We start from the raw sequence: 15937 nt of genomic DNA on the forward strand, positions 1-15937 counted from the left end.
CTCCTCAATATGTGTGAAAAATCCAAATAGCTTAGTATCAGAAAGTTACATTTGAAAAGCAGAATATATATTGGGTTAAATGCACCAGTTTATGCTCAGTAAGAACATTGCTTGTATTTATAGTGTACAGGAAGTGAATACACCAGGGTGTGTCCAGGATGTTTTATAGTAAGTTTGCACAACAGTTCCATTAAACTGCTGCTTTAACGGATTGTCACATCCCTTTACGAAATCAGTATGCCATCGCCTGATGGAGCGACTTTTCTTCTGGTTCTAGTGAGAAATGGAAAGATATATTTTTTAGCGTTACTTATGTTCCCAGCTCACTTGTAACCCCTTTACCACCAACCTGGGACCAACCTGGCATCTTGACACTGATGACACCAAAGCTGAACTGAGTTTGCACTAGTGCTGGATCAATCTAACTATCGATAACAATGCTGGTATTGGTATCCGATCGATACTATTGCAACAGGATCGCTGCTTTATTTTTATCCTCTAAGTTCAGTATTTAGCTGAGCATAATGACCCTGAATTCTGTTAAATAACATGCACTATGAAAAATGTCTGAACCCTTTGCTCTTAGTCTTACGACTAAAATAAGACAAAAGTTGTAATTAAGCACCAGATTATTTCTTTTTTCTGGCTTAAATTAAAAAAGCAGTGTGGGGGTGGTGCTGCTGCATTTCCTCTACAGCTCAGTGGAAATGCACACCAGAACTCATCTGCATCATCAAGGGAATCCAAACATATTTGGGCCCCGTGGGATTATATATGATTTTCCTCTTGGCTCCAGACCGCTTATGCTCAGATCGAGCCTCCACAGCTCTGAGGCGATACGGATCATTTAGCGAGGGGGGGACTGCAGCCTTCGGGGCAGAGGAGGTCGCATAATCGGCCTAAAAACGTTTATTTTTTTGATTGATCTGAAGTTCATCCTCTTATGCCAAAAAGAAATTCTAAAATATTCAGAATTTCTATATCAGATAGTGTCCCTGGCTGTGTGACGGAGGCTTTCAAACAGGATTTATACCTTTATGTCTGGATATAACAGAGTGGTTTGGAATTTTACGGAAGCTAAACAAAAACCCCCTCAAAAACGTCTGCACGACTTCTGAGAATTTTCAAATGCAGGTTGTTGGTTGACTTTGATTCATGACCTCAGTATTTCTAATCTCCTGGTACCCGTCAGCAGTAAATCACTGTCACCACGTAGTGAGATTTTGATGACTTGGTGGTTTAGTGGCACGAAAAATACTGCCGACTTTCAACTCATTCAACTTCCTCTATTTCCTGTCTGTTGACGCTGCTCATCATGAAGATTGGCTGATTTCCTTTCTAGGGACACTTTAACAGGCCAAGGCCAGCGATACTGTACCAGGAAGTGCCTGATCAGCAAAGCTTGTTATCTGACCCATGCCTGTGCCTTCCAGCAGGTCAAAAGACCAATAGGAAAGAATTTAGACCCAATATTCTGCTTTCATGTAAAGAAATAAAACTAAAAAGAGCCATCATGACTTAATAAATGATTTTGGGGGAACAAAGGGTTAGTTGGGCAAGCACAGGAGAACTGTGCTATTACCTCTGCTGTTTGGAGCACCCTCTTTTAGTTATAATTTTAACGTTTTACATATCAGGACATAAAGAAATCATTTGTTCCTTTCCAAGTCTTAAAGTTAGATAAAATCAGATAATAACAACAGTGTTTCATCATTTATTTAACAGAAATTACCCAAAATAACCCGAATGAAGAAACAGTGTGTGAAAAACTAAGTAACCCTTAGTTTTGCTTAATAGAATTAAGTAGAAGTAGTTTTAACAGTTTGCTGGTCTGGAGCATTCAGGTGTGTCTTAACCCAACACCAAGGAGGGAAGACATCATTCATTCTTCAGTGAGAAACATTATTCACAAGAAAAAAGACATTCAAGACAGCCACCAGGAATAGATGTCCCAGAAAATTCATCTCAAGGTCAGACTGCGCAACACTCAGAGAAAGCAAAAAGCTCAGGAGCTACATATCAGGCTCTACAGGCCTCAGTTAGCATGCTAAACATTAAAGTTAATGACAGCACAGTTAGAAAGAGACTGGACAAGTGTGGCTTGTTTGGAAGGGTTGGCAGGAGAAAGCCTCTACTCTTTAAAAAACAGAACCATCACTCCCAAGCTTAGGTTTACAAAACTGCATCTGAATAAACCACAAAGACTTCTGGATCAGTGTCCTTTGTACACATGAGACCAAAGCAGAGATGTTTGGACGCCTGTCAGCATGGTGATGGAGGCGTGATGATTTCAGTTTATGAGTGTGGACCCTGAACTCTATTGTATACCAAAGTAGCATCAAAAGTTAGGTCATCTGTTAGTACAGAGAGTCCTGTGAAAGCTTTCTTTAAAGTTAGCTAACATTAATAGCTGAGCAACTAAAACCATGAACATTAAACATGAAATGTGGCAATTAAGACTTCTTGCTATGCGGCAGATGTACTGCTAACATTACCATTATCTGTTTACAGTTTGATTTGACTGAGTTCACAGTTTAGTTTGGTTTTGCATCCAAAACCAGCTGAGTCAACTCCTTTTTGTACATAATGGCACAGTGCCCCAATCTGACTTTGTGGCCAACATTTAACAGAATAAAGGCTGTTTTATGCTCCCACCAAAGGGAGGGAGCCTGTAACAATGTTGGTCTGTCTGTTAGCAAGCTAGCATCCAGTTTTCAAGATATCATGTTGAAAATTTTCCATGACGGTGGACACCAATAACAGCTCAAGCTGATTTAATTTTGGTGAAATTCAAAGTCAAGTTCACATCAAATCTGAAAATCAGTAAAAACTTTATATTACCCACCATTTTTATGGATCGTCTTCAAACTTCACAACAACATACTAGGCCTTGAGGGACATGAGTACCTTGGTTGGCTAAGCATTTGAACTTGAGCAACTAAGTTCAAATGCTAAAGTTCACCATGAGTACAATGATGCCATAATAGGCTGACGTCATCATACTGTAATAAAAATATCATGAAACGATGCTCTCTGCATCGATGCGTTCTTGTTTAAGAAAACAGGTGAATTTTCTCAGATCAGACAAAGATGATAATAACATGTGTAGAACGTCTCAAATCGTGAGCTCAGAAGCAAAGAATCAAACCTTCTCACATCAGCTGCACATTTTAAACTCGCATGAACTTGTGAACCACTTTTAACCTGGTACATGGAGCGCTGCGAGGTGTTCTGGATATTGCTGAATGCAGTTAAAGGCTTCTTTGACAAACAGCTGGAACAGAGAGGCATCAGGGAACACCAGAGGGATGTGACACTGATAGTAAATCCATTCTCGTTTCCTCTTATCTGTCATGCTTTTCTCATCTGCTTGGCTGTTTTCCGGCTGACTCAAGGCATTTTTCGTCTCAGGCCACTCTCCTTTTCTGTCTGATTCATGTTCGGATCACTGAAGAGTCCGCAGTGAATGGTGTTGTTAGCAGTAACTGTTCCCGATCTTTCTCATGTCTTTCATTGTTTTTTGTGTGCCTGTGTTTTTTTTTTTGCTCGTCTCTCATTTCCAGCTCACAGTGCTGATCGGAGGCATTTACTGAGGTTGAGGTCACTGGGACACAGGGACATCCGTGCCCCCCCCCCCCCCCCATAAATTGTGCCAAAGGTTTTGAAACAGTGAAAGTGCATTACTATTGCAGCTAGTGGGGCTATCAATCAAAAGGTGTCACAAGATCAACTTTTTTTTTTTTTTTACCTATTGTTGGCCCCTCATGAAATGCTTGTGCTCAGCTAATTTAGTTTAAACAATCTGTTTTGTAGCATCCCATTTTAATGTTATTAAGAACCTATTTAAATTTAAAAACATATTAAAAATAAACCAAATCTTGTAAAAGACTGTAAATTGATTCACTCCACTGACTCCCCCTGTTTCCTAACATGGACATTTTCAACCTTAATTCATTTTTTAATTAGTAAACATGAACATGGACCCAAGTCAGTACATATGAGACAGAACAGATGAAAGACTTCATTGTTACAAACACAAAGGTTGGACATTCATGCCCAAAAACATGAATCAGTCGATTAGAGGCTGAATATTTCTTGAACTCCCCAATAAAAGTGTTAATGTGATGCATTAAGACACATAAACAAATTTGGAGTAAATAATATATAAATCTATGCATGCAATGAAAACAGAATAACTCATAAAACCAGAAATCATATAACTATTGAACTCATTCAACTTCATTAGTGCCTAAATTTAAATTTCATTTAATATTTACTGTCCCTAATCATGGAGTTTTGAGTTTCCCGTTAATAAAATCTCTGACATTTAATTGTTAAAAGTTTACATTTTTTACACTAAGATGGAGTTTTCACCCTGCTTTCTTTCGAATGACCAACAGGCTGCAAACAAAGACTGTACGTGAAAAATGCTCATGGCCACCATGACATCACCCACAGTCTCAGCATTTTGTTTTCGTCTTAGCTTTTCAAATCCAGGTTTCAGGAGTGATCCGACCGTGACACTGTGGGTAAATCTTTAAGGCGACTCAGCCTTGCTTCCCTTCTTTATCCTTCTGATTGCTAATGGGAATCGCTGCACTGTACATGCTGCAAGCCGAGAACTCCGTGTCATATACAGTACGACGATGACCAAAATGCTCAGCTTGAAACTTTAATGGTAGACTAATGGGTACTGCCAAAGCGGCTGCGTTCATCTTTTATATACAGTCTATGGTTTTTACCAGGATACCAGATGAAACAGCAAAATAGTGCAACTTGTAAACATGAGGGAAACTTAAAAAGCTTCTGACTCGTGGTTAGATTCTTTTAGCCGTTTGGAACATCTGTCAGAATAAAGTCTGCCGCTGGAAAGTCAGTGAGCAAGGCAGTAAACTGTGGTAAAGCACTCGCTTCCTGCTATTGTTCTGTCTGACCCTTGACCCTGTCTCCAGTGACAGTCACCTTGCTGTGTCTGTTTATCGAGCCTGGCTGGATTAAAACAGGAAAGAAACACCGCTTTTGCATTTGTTCACGGTTGTCATTCGAAGCAGACGGGGAATTGTGTCAGCTCACGAGGAAATCCGTCCAAATCACACCGCTGCACTGGAACGAGCAGGAGGGGAAATCCGCTTGAAGCTCTGGGCTGGGAGAGGAGACGAATTCTCACAATCTCACTGCTGCTCTTCTGAGACACACCTCGTAGGATGAATATCATTAATCACCATCTATTACAAATATTTAGTAGCATTAGTTAGAGGTCATTCAAAACATTCTGCTTTAGAGAATTAAAAACAATATAACTGCATTTTAACACTGCAAGAGCACATATTTTAATGGAGAAAAGTCATTTTTGAGAGATCCCAGTGTGTCAGAGTAAATGAAGCACTGTCATATCCCATCTGAGATCTCAAACTATCAAAATATTTAGCCGATAACTTCAGGAGTACAGTAGTCAGTAGATACATCTGTGACTTTGCGCCCTAGTTCTGTTCTGTCCTTTGTACAACTTCAAATTACAACAGGAACAATTAGTCTACTCAGGGGCTTTTATTTTGAAATACAACTGCACTCTCTTTGCCGTTCCTCTGTCAGACTTCCTGACCGCAATGCAAATTTTGATTGGCCACCAGGGGGCGGTTGCTCTGGCTGCAAAAAGACTTCCGGTTGTATAGAAATCTATGGGAAAACGCCTCTTATCTCCCTCACTCTTTGACATCAGGAAACACGTTTGGGCTTGGTCACTTGGGTTCAGGTCATAGTAAATAAAACATCTCATTAATTTTTTTCTTTCCAGTTTAAGAGTCATAGAAGAGGATCTGCTCCAGGATATGCTTTCTTATTAATAATTTGTCTGTCACAGGTGGTCAGCCAATGAGCAGAGAGTTTACAGAGTCAGATCCACTCCTCGCTTGTCACATCTGATTGGTAAATAGAAAGATGGCAATGGTGAACACGCTCAGACTGAGGCATTATTAAGTGTCTGTGGAAGAGGTATTGATTCATGAAGCTTAAACACACCTGTCTTCACTCCAGTAAATAAACACACACTCACCACACAGAGAGTGCAGAGGAGAGAGAGCACAGGTCAGGTTGACCCAGAGTGTGAGTCACAGGCTGGCATGGCTGAAGATACAGAAAATAAGTAAAAATGCAGTTACTCTGCTGGTTAGTGCTGCATGGTCTGAGATGCAACATCAGGGTTTGTCCTGGGTCAAAACAGGCTTTTAGGGGCGACTACACAAGATGAGCCTGTGTTACCTGGAGTAACACAAGTCAGTGAATTTCCTTTTGCTGTGCTTGTCTGAAATCTGTTTTTTTAAATATAGTTTTATACATATTGCCACTAATATTGTTTTTATTTCATTGTTAATGATATGAATCTTAATTTCAGTTTAGTTTTAGTTATTTTACAGCGTGAATTAGATTTTTTTAATTTGTGGTTTGTTTTTTTTTATGTTTTTTAGGTTCTATTGATTTTTTTTTTTTAAGGTTCATTGAAAGTTTTAGTTTTTGTGTTTTTAACAGGTGTGTTTGTGGTATTTTTAGGGACAAGATTAAAGAAGTTTTGAGCAGACGTTACTACACTTCCTGTTACATATCCAAGTGAACAAATGAGCCAAAGTTTTATAAGCATTGCCGTGTTGACAAATCTGACCTCACTGACTGAAACTGAATACATTTCCTGCTTATTTTTTATTATTTCCTTAGTTATTTGTCTAAGCTGATAGTATCATTTCAGTTACTTTATAGAGTACTTTGTATGTTTATAAACAAGTTATTTTTAACACCTACTTTTAGTTTGTAGTTTCGTTTTAGTTAATGATAATAATAACCTTGGATAAGAGTATATTAGGATTTCACTATTTCAGTTTCAGTAACCGGAGATCAGACCACCAAGGCCTCACTGCAACCTACAACCCCTCCTGTGGGTGGAGGGTCCACAGACCTGGCTCCTAGGTGGGACCCCTGTCAGTGCAAAGTTATCTCTGCCATTAGGGTCTTATGAATCACACTTGGTCTCCCATATGGAAAAGAAATAGTAAAAACTTACAAAAGACTTGCATAAGATGTGGCCTACTTCATATAGTGAATCATGTAAGGCTTATATGAAAGTGGCCACTTTCTCATTACTTTCATATATTGTTTTAGTAAGTATCCAAAACATACAAGTTTCATTATATAATTTTTCAAGGGATCTTATATCTGTTTTCACTCTTGTATGCTTTTCATACAAGTTTCACACAAGACAGATACAAACTTTCTAAGATTTATATATATCTTTTCCACATGGTCTGGCTCGTCACTAAGAGCCATTTTGCCTTGGGAAAGGCAAATCCTCCGTAAAAACATACCCCCAGAGGATCTAGGGCACACAGTGGCAATTCACTTCCTCCAGCTCTTCCTGGGGAGAGGGGGTGACCAGGGAGAGGGATGTCTGGGTATGTCTGTGCAGACAGAAAATGGAAAAATGGAAAACTTCACTGCATACTGTCCAGCTTTTTGATATCTTTAACTAAAGTAAAGTTCTGTTTTGATGTTTATCTCATGGCTGTTTGTGAATCTGTGGTCTGAAGTCATCACAGTTGATTTCCATGGGTGTGTTTGTGTGCGACTATATTGCTCATTCTTTTGTGAATAAAACAAGTGTCTCTGCTGTTACTGGGGGAGTGGTAGGAGGTGATGACCTTCCTACTGGGAGGTTCCTATTCTACCACTTTGTGTGCTTTTTCCTCTTTCTTTCTCTTCCTAGATTAGGGAGGAAAGACGTGACACAAGTAGTTGCTGCAGCCTCTCTGCCTCGCTGCACGCTGAGCTCAGAGTTCATTCGTTTGCTGTTGTTTGTTGGTCATTTCCCACATAACAGCGTCCCAAGTGAGCCTGCTGTTAATTGTTGGTTGGATCAACCCTGTGTATTTTTTTGGATTTTTTTTTCACTACGTGCTTACATTTTTCCAGCGTTTCCACGTCTTTAAGCAGCAGGTTACTTCAGCTTTCCCAATCATTATCTGAGGAATACTTGGCTATTGTGTTCTAATCGTTTTGTTTTTCCTGCACAGAGGATGTTGCTATCTGTATTTTTTCCTGTAGTTAGTAGTTCAGGTTTTATTTGAAGTTCAGCGCTGACACGGGAGCGAGGAAACGAGTTTAGTTACAACTCTCTGGACATATTCTTATATTATTTTTAACTGATTTTTGTTTTGCTTACTGAGGAGGATTAGTAGGTTTGTTTTTGTATCTGGATGTGAGACTTTGAGCCATGCTGCTGCTGCTGCTGCTGCCACTGCTCTGCTTGCTACCTTCAGTGAAACAACAGGTAACACACCTCCAACTACACCACCACGCTGAGGTCATGTACCACCTACTGTCTTTGAATCATGGATGCAAATGTCAAAAATGTAACTGTATGGTTAACACCTCCCTCCATTACCCCTTTTTAAGATGTTTTTTAAAATTTATTTTAAAAACCTTTAATGAATCAGCACCACTGCACATATCTGAGCTTCTGACTCCATACACTCTCTCAAGGCCACTGAGGTCAGCTGAAAACCAGTGGAGATCGACTTTTTTTTTAGCTATTCGCCCCCAAACTGTGGGGTGATCTCCCTCCCCATGTTAGGATGGCCCCTCATTGCCTGTTTTAAAATCACATTTTAAAACTGATTTTTATTCCCTGGCTTTGAATTTAGAATGAGAGTGGTGTGTCCTTACCTTCTTGTTTATTTTTTTATTGATTTGTTGTGGCGTGTTTTGGCGCTTTGTACAGCACTCTTGTTTTTAAAGAGTGCTCTGTGAATAAAATTAGGTTGGATTGAATAAGTCTGAAGAAGCTTGAGCAAAATTTATGATGGAAACAATGAATAATTTTGAATCTGAAAATTGCAGAACACAGAAAAATGAACATTATGGATCACTGTAACATGCTTTTCTTTAAGTAGATGAGCTTAACAGTGAAATGTTTCCATGATGTAAATACTATGATTACATGCTTACTGCACTATTTGATCACAAATAAAACTCAATACAACTGTTTTGAAATTTAGTATCAGTTAGCATTCAATGCGTAATTGTTTTTTAATGACAATAAAGCAGTATATTAGTGTATTTCTATTACTTTATGCAGGCATGAGTAACTATACTTTCTCTAATTCAGTGTCACCACTGATGAACTTAACCTGCGACTGTCAGAGGTGTTAAAGCTTTGTTGTTGTGATATGAAAGTGAATTAAAAAAACAACCCAAACAGCTTAGCTGTAAACATAAACGACAAACATTAAACAGCTCAGTGTGACAAACTACGCATGGGACTGTGTATACAGTAAAGTCAATCATTTGCTACTGCAAACCTGGAACTTCCACATCATAGACATCTCTGCATGATACAAATGAGTAAAGCTGCAAATGAGACCCAGAGTTTTTTTTAAAACAGAGTTGCATCAGCTTAACAGGGCTAAACAATTTCAGAAACTCAAAATATTTAACCTTGAAGTTACAAAGTGAGGCCATTTGTCAGGTTGTGCTCTCCTACAACTTTTCTCAGATTTTTATAAGCACATGTTTTCTTAATATCACAGCCTTTGATTTTGTGGTAATTTTCCTTTAATAATCTCTACTTTGTAATGTTTTTGCTGAAAGATCTGGAGCAGCGAGTCGGGTTGATTCTTTATTGCGTAAAAGTGATTGCAAACAATAATTAATCACATTAAAAACAGTTTGGTATATCTGTCTGTACATAGAAACGGCTTTCCAACACAAACAAAGCTGTTAAAAAGGTATTATATATTTAGGTCCTAAACCAGCTTAGTAAGAAGTAATAGCGCTTTGGAAAGTTGGAAAGTTCATTATAATTAGATATTCCAAATATTAAAGGCATTGTATTTTCAAGTAGTTCATGAACTCAGACAAGATATCCTGAGTTTAAAGCTGCATGAGGCATAAATCTACAGACAAACAAACAAATAAAAACTGCAATTTGAACACGGAAAACTGCCCTCCAGCTCTCATCACTCTGTTTTAAGCCCTTAACAGCAGACAAGCATCTGCACCTGCTTCAGAAGCCAGGCTCTTTTCTGGCCTCATACAGGACTTAAACCCCATTCTGTTAAGTGTAGGCAGCTGCTTCATCCCTTGCAACGCCATTTTTTACTTCTGGTCTGGTCTGAAAAGCCTGTGATTGGTCAAAGTCTTCCATCACCAAACTAAATGTAAACAAAGAACAAAAAGCAGATACGAGGAAAACTGTGTTTTCTTACTACACACTGCAGAGTGTCTCTGCAGAAAGACCTGAGGAACATGCTGAAGGAGACGTATTTCTCTTGTTCTGGACATCTATGTTTTGTGCAAAATGTATCACTGCCACCGTGAAAAATACGTTTGATGTTAGTGGAACTTCATGCTTCTATTGCCACTGCTTCTTGCCACCACCAGACCACCTGAAAAGTGATAATGTAAATGATCACTGAATTCTATATAACTACCCCTATCTCATGTTGCCCAGCCAACATTATCAAATTTATTACTAAACCTCTAAAACCTCTAAACCTTTAAAATAAACATGTTGGGCAAGTGTAATTTAAACTGAGTCACTAGTTTTGCATTCATGCCAATAATGTTGTTGGATAAAACATCAGAGGGATTTTTACAGTTACTACAGTTCATTATGAGATTGTAAATAATACTGTGGCACTGTGTGCAGTTGTTGAAATATTTCATTTACACTTACACTTTTACATTTTTAAGATCCATTCCCAAACAGTCTCTCAGTTGTTTGTTTATAGAACGGATCCATTGAGCAATATCTGGCCGGTATTGAAGCAACAAAGGATGCATTGGTCTGACTTTTGGTTCCTCCTATGGGTTAAACACCCAAAAAAATGTCTCTGTGTTAAAGAGCCACATCCTGCAGACTCCATAACATTTAGTCCACTGTCTGTAAGTAAGAAAACTCTGCTGACGTTGCTGTATCATCACCAGGGCTGTTTTAATAACGTTCACAGTGCAGGCCATCAAACAGCAGACTGAATTTGTTGTGTGAAAATGATGAAGTGCTCCAGAACTTAACCAAACAGCAATTATGAGTTGGAGTCATACACAGTTTCAGTAATCGGAGGCAGAATGTACTTTCAAGTTTTTACTTCACTTAGATAAGTTAAAACATCCATTCACCACTACATGGTCTCCGCTTTTATCATGAATGTGCTGCAGAACAGGTCAGCTTCTGATCAGTAGGTTGGTGATTCAATTCCTGGTTGCTACAGTCTACTAAGGCATCCAAAATACTGAGATGCTTGTGCGTTCATTGCGTTGTTGGTCCCTCTGTGTTAGCCCTGTGTCAGATTGGTGACGGTAGCTGGGTTAGGTTCCAGCCCCCCCGCGACCCTGACATGGATAAGCAGAGATGGATGTATCAGTATAGAGAATAATCCCAGCTGTAGAGTTTGAGAGCCTTTGTCTAAATAAGTTTTAAAAAATTGGCAACCTTCTGCAACTTTAAAACATAGTTTTCTAAAAGAACTGCTGTTAATGTGAAAACTCTTATATATGTATGTAAGGGTTTGAGGTTATTGTAATTTGCTGGTATTTATTCCTTATTCTTTTTCTTTGCAGTCGTCATTGTCAGTTATTTCAGTAAAAACAAGATTAAATGATACCAGCACTCTATAATTTAATCAAACACACATCAAGTCTTAAAATGCATTTAAAGAATGCAGTTTGGTTTGCACTTCTTTTTTTTGCTGCTTTTTGTGTAAAAACGGGTTCTGTAATTACTACTGTTGTATTATTACTACTGTGATGATACAACTACTCTTACCATCGATCTTACCAACAGCTGTGGCACACCTGTTATTATCTTTATGCTACCTGTAGTAGTGATTGTTAGTTATAAATATCAGTTGTGGGAATATCAGAAGATGTCTTATCACAAATTGTTGCTCATTAAAAACAGAGATGTATTAGAATGCAATCTGCAGGGGTCTGTCCATATTAACAGTGATGTTGTGAAATGTGGACAGAGAGTGGTATAAGACTGTAAACAGCTCCTCTCCTTCCTCAGACTCCTCCTCCTGGTCGATGTGATATCCTGCAGAGGTTGGAGGTACAAACAGACTGCACTTCCTGTGCTGCTGCCATCACTGCGAGCTGCCCCCGCGGCTTCAGCAGCACTGGCATCACCAACTGCAGGTACAGGTCAAGCTTCATACCCACAGTTAACATGAAGTGAAGACTGGAACAGCTTACCTATAGCAATGCCTTTATGTGTGTTATGTTGTACACCTGTATGTCTTTTGCATATTGTATATTGTTTCATGTGACCCTCCTCTAGGATCACTGTTGTAAATGAACATTTCTGCCAAAATCTGACATGTTTACATCATTTTTATGCCAGTGTACCTTAACATGCACCTTCCCTGTTAAATAAATAACGACAGCAACATAATTCCACCTTTATTAATCATGCAAAGCTTAGATTCAAGGATAACTCATGAATGCTAACTGTGAGATTTGCAGTAGTAATTAGTAGCGCTGGCAGCAGTGGTATGATTAAGGCAGTTTGTTTACCTCGAGTCTCGCTGTGCTGCAGTTATGTGGTGAACATCGGCAGCAGGGAGCTGCAGCTGGAGGGATGTCAGCACATCTGTGTGAAGAACGTCATGCAGCCAAAGTGCTGCCAACAGCACTGGGGACCGCTGTGTCTCTGTAAGACACACACACACACACACACACGCACGCACGCACGCACGCACGCACACACACACACACACACACACACACACACACACAAAGTACATATGATGAACTATCATTTGTGCCATAATTTTGATCACATTTAAACCCAGACTTCCTGCTTTAGTCTGCAGCAGTGTTTAATGGATCGTACAACTTCTCCACAAAATGGATCAAATGAGCACCACCTACCTCAGTCAGAGACATTATCAGATGTGTAGGTGATCAAGATCTACAAATAATGTGCTGCAAATAAGAAAAAAGATGTTTTGAGTTTGTATGGCTGCTGCCTTGGCGAGGTTTCCTTGTAAAATAGATTTGATCTTTGTGGGACTTCCTGATTCAATAAAAGTAATAATAATAAAATTAAAGAGAGTAATGCAGAAAATTATTACTCTTATGAATTCATAACTTTGCACAAGTCTAAAAAGGAAACATCTAAACATTAAAGGTTATCCTGTGAACTGAACTCTGATACTGGTGAAGAACAGGTAGAAATAACTTTAATAACCAGCTTTAAATGATGCATTTAAACATAAATGATTTCAAAATACTGATTCATTTTCTAATCTGCGTTCTGGTTTATAGAGTCCAACAAAGACTGAGCAGCTGACTGATTGGTCGTTTGACTGATTGTTACTCTCCACCAATCACATAACGCTATGGTCCCAGTGTGTAATTTATCTGTTACAGGTAGAAAAAGATAAAGTCGTGAATGTGTTTTTCTGGAAAATTGAGTTGTATGTAAGCTGTACTGTGTTTGTACGAGAAGAACTAAGTGATAACGTCTGTTGTTTAGGACAATGTTTAACGGTCATCAACATAAAGGCACTTTTAGCTAGTTTTGAGATCTTCTGAGCAAAGCTAGCGTTAGTCCAGCTAATTAATGTGGGTTTGCCGTTTACTGCCCATATTTTACTGTGAAGCTGTTACCAGTGCACCATTAATGACAACGTATGTATCGCATTTCATTGTCTAGTAAGTAAACGTCATATATATTTATACTTGACAAAAATCTTAATCATCATAGAAGACAATGCCACAGATTATTTCGATTGTTATATTTGGCTCCCAAAAAATCAGCATGACTCTGTTGACACTGTTTCATATGCTTATATTTTGGTTTAAAGGATAAACTTATAGTTTTCCTCGTTATCTACCTCCTCTTTAATTTAGACTGCTCTTAACACTCCATTCCCGGAAATCTTTATTGATCGTTGGCTCTGTGTGATGTCAGGAAGAGCAGCTATAACTAATATAGTCAAGCCAGGTATGCACAGTGTTGCCAACTCCTCAGTATTGAAAAGTGATATTGGTTGTCCTAAAAGTCGCTAGAAGTCGCTAAATGACGTCATCTCCTAATTTGCATAATGTAATTGTAACCTACGTTGTTGAAGAGAGAAACAACATCGTGGAAGAGACATAAAGTGAGGAAAAAACGTCCTAAATGCATTTAGAGTTTATTTGGAACTACAAATTAAATTTCTTTTAGCAATTATTGGTTTTTTTTAATGTCACAATTCCAACCCTGCTCCTTTACCGGCAAAAGTGACCGGCAAATGTGTCGTCATAAATAAGTCTCCAATAACACCAGAAAAAGTTGCCAGATTTCTCGCTAGTCGCTTTTTAGAAAAAAAAGTCGCTAAGAGGGTCTGAAAACTCGCTAAATATAGTTGGCAACACTGGGTATGCACAGTTCTGTTTGTGAGCACAGAAGCTCCACCCACCTGTCAGTAAAAACATCTGTTTACGAAGAATTAAGTTTAATGGAGGAGGAGCTAAAACAGCTTGTGCATTAAGACCAATAGCTGTGAGTCATGCAAATGTGCTCCTGAGCCCGTAGGTGCACTTTATGGAAGGACTAGGGCTGCACATGCACCCAATTTTGTTAACACCATGGACGGATAACTGATGTTATCCCACCATAACCTGAGAGTGCTCCAAAGAGCTTCTTGTAATGTCAGCCGTGTTTGGCTTTCACAGTCTTTAAGTGCCCCCTTGAATGTTCATTGGGTTTGAGGTCAGGCGACTGTGGGGTGAAGGCCACGGCTGTCAGCAGTCCTTGGATTTCTTTGTCCTGGGAAAGCTTTGAGGTGGTTTTGTGCTCATTATCCTGCTCCAGTAAAAAACAAAAAAACAAAACCCAACAACAAACAAACCCCCAGAAAGTTTCAACCAGAGAGTGGACTGTGTCTCTGAAGGAACATGTCTCTGTTGCTTCTCTTTGGGTCAGTTGATTTGCTGGAGGTCATCTGCATATGTACAAGTAATCACTGTGAGTTAAACACCCAGGCTTCAGATACCTTATGGTCATCTCATGAACATATCAGTCCCACCCACTCACCTGCTGTGTTTATAAGGAAAACCCAATCCTAAGAAGGATTTTTGTAAATGGGGAGGAGCTAAGACATCATGTTTTAGACAGAGAATGAATCCATTAATAAAACGATAACATATGCTTTATTCACCCCAAGAGTTGGGAAATGATGCTGTCACAGCAGCCATATCATCATATCACTTACATAACTTAACTATCTGTCACGGTGCGGCATGGCACACCGTGGAAGGTGTGGGGAAAGGAGGACCCAGGCGCGGAGCTCAAAGTTCAAGCAGTGCGTTTATTTACAGAGTGGAACAAAAACAACAATAAATCCCCGTGTTCTCCCAGACTCCCGTGTCGTGTCTCTGCGTGAATAGTTCGTGTCTCTGTGCTCTCCGCTCCCGTGTCAGCACCCCCCGGTGCTCGCTGCTCTTCGTGCCTTCCACGCTCCTCCTGCGGGAAACAATAGACGCAGCCGTCAGGACACGAATAACCGCGGGCATACACTTACACACATTAACTCAATTCAATGGGACGACTAACGTGGAGTCTCAAGGAATGATCCCGCGTCGGTGGGAGCTCCAAGACTCTCTTAAGTAGCTCCCCCGACGAGGCCTGATCAGCAGCAGGTGTGTGGCTTCGGGTGTGGCCAGTCCCCTTGCAGGGCCACACCCTCCAGGCCTGACGCCGCCTATAAACAAGTGCTCAGCCACCCACACACACATATACACAAGCACAGGGAAGGGGGAGCAACACCAAAATACACAGCAATAATAATAATAATAATATAATACATGACTGCTCAGGGATCCTGGGTCGCCCAGTCCCAGGACCCTGACACTAACTTACATAAACACATCACCTGTTTGCTTGTTTATTGCAAATAATCAAAGT

At 39.6% G+C, this 15937-nt stretch overlaps 1 protein-coding gene and 1 long non-coding RNA gene across 3 annotated transcripts in view; one reads left to right on the forward strand and one right to left on the reverse strand.

The window, feature by feature from the left end:
- The first annotated feature begins 7740 nt into the window (after positions 1–7740).
- Positions 7741–15937, forward strand: part of stab1 (stabilin 1) — a 191478-nt gene continuing 183281 nt past the window's right edge. For both annotated transcript variants that reach the window (XM_026167240.2, XM_080301180.1), the window contains exons 1-3: positions 7741–8314; positions 12053–12180; positions 12581–12696. In XM_026167240.2, coding sequence (XP_026023025.2) covers positions 8258–8314; positions 12053–12180; positions 12581–12696 — 301 coding nt within the window. In that variant the 5' untranslated portion in view covers positions 7741–8257. The remainder of the gene's footprint in view (positions 8315–12052; positions 12181–12580; positions 12697–15937) is intronic.
- Positions 15322–15727, reverse strand: LOC145428784 (uncharacterized). Its single transcript, XR_013909107.1, has 2 exons — positions 15587–15727; positions 15322–15496 (listed from the first exon to the last, which is right to left on the reverse strand). It is a non-coding gene; the product is annotated as an uncharacterized LOC145428784 (long non-coding RNA).

The sequence above is a fragment of the Astatotilapia calliptera genome, chromosome 5, assembly GCF_964374335.1.
Source record: "Astatotilapia calliptera chromosome 5, fAstCal68.1, whole genome shotgun sequence".
NCBI classification, from domain to species: domain Eukaryota; kingdom Metazoa; phylum Chordata; class Actinopteri; order Cichliformes; family Cichlidae; genus Astatotilapia; species Astatotilapia calliptera.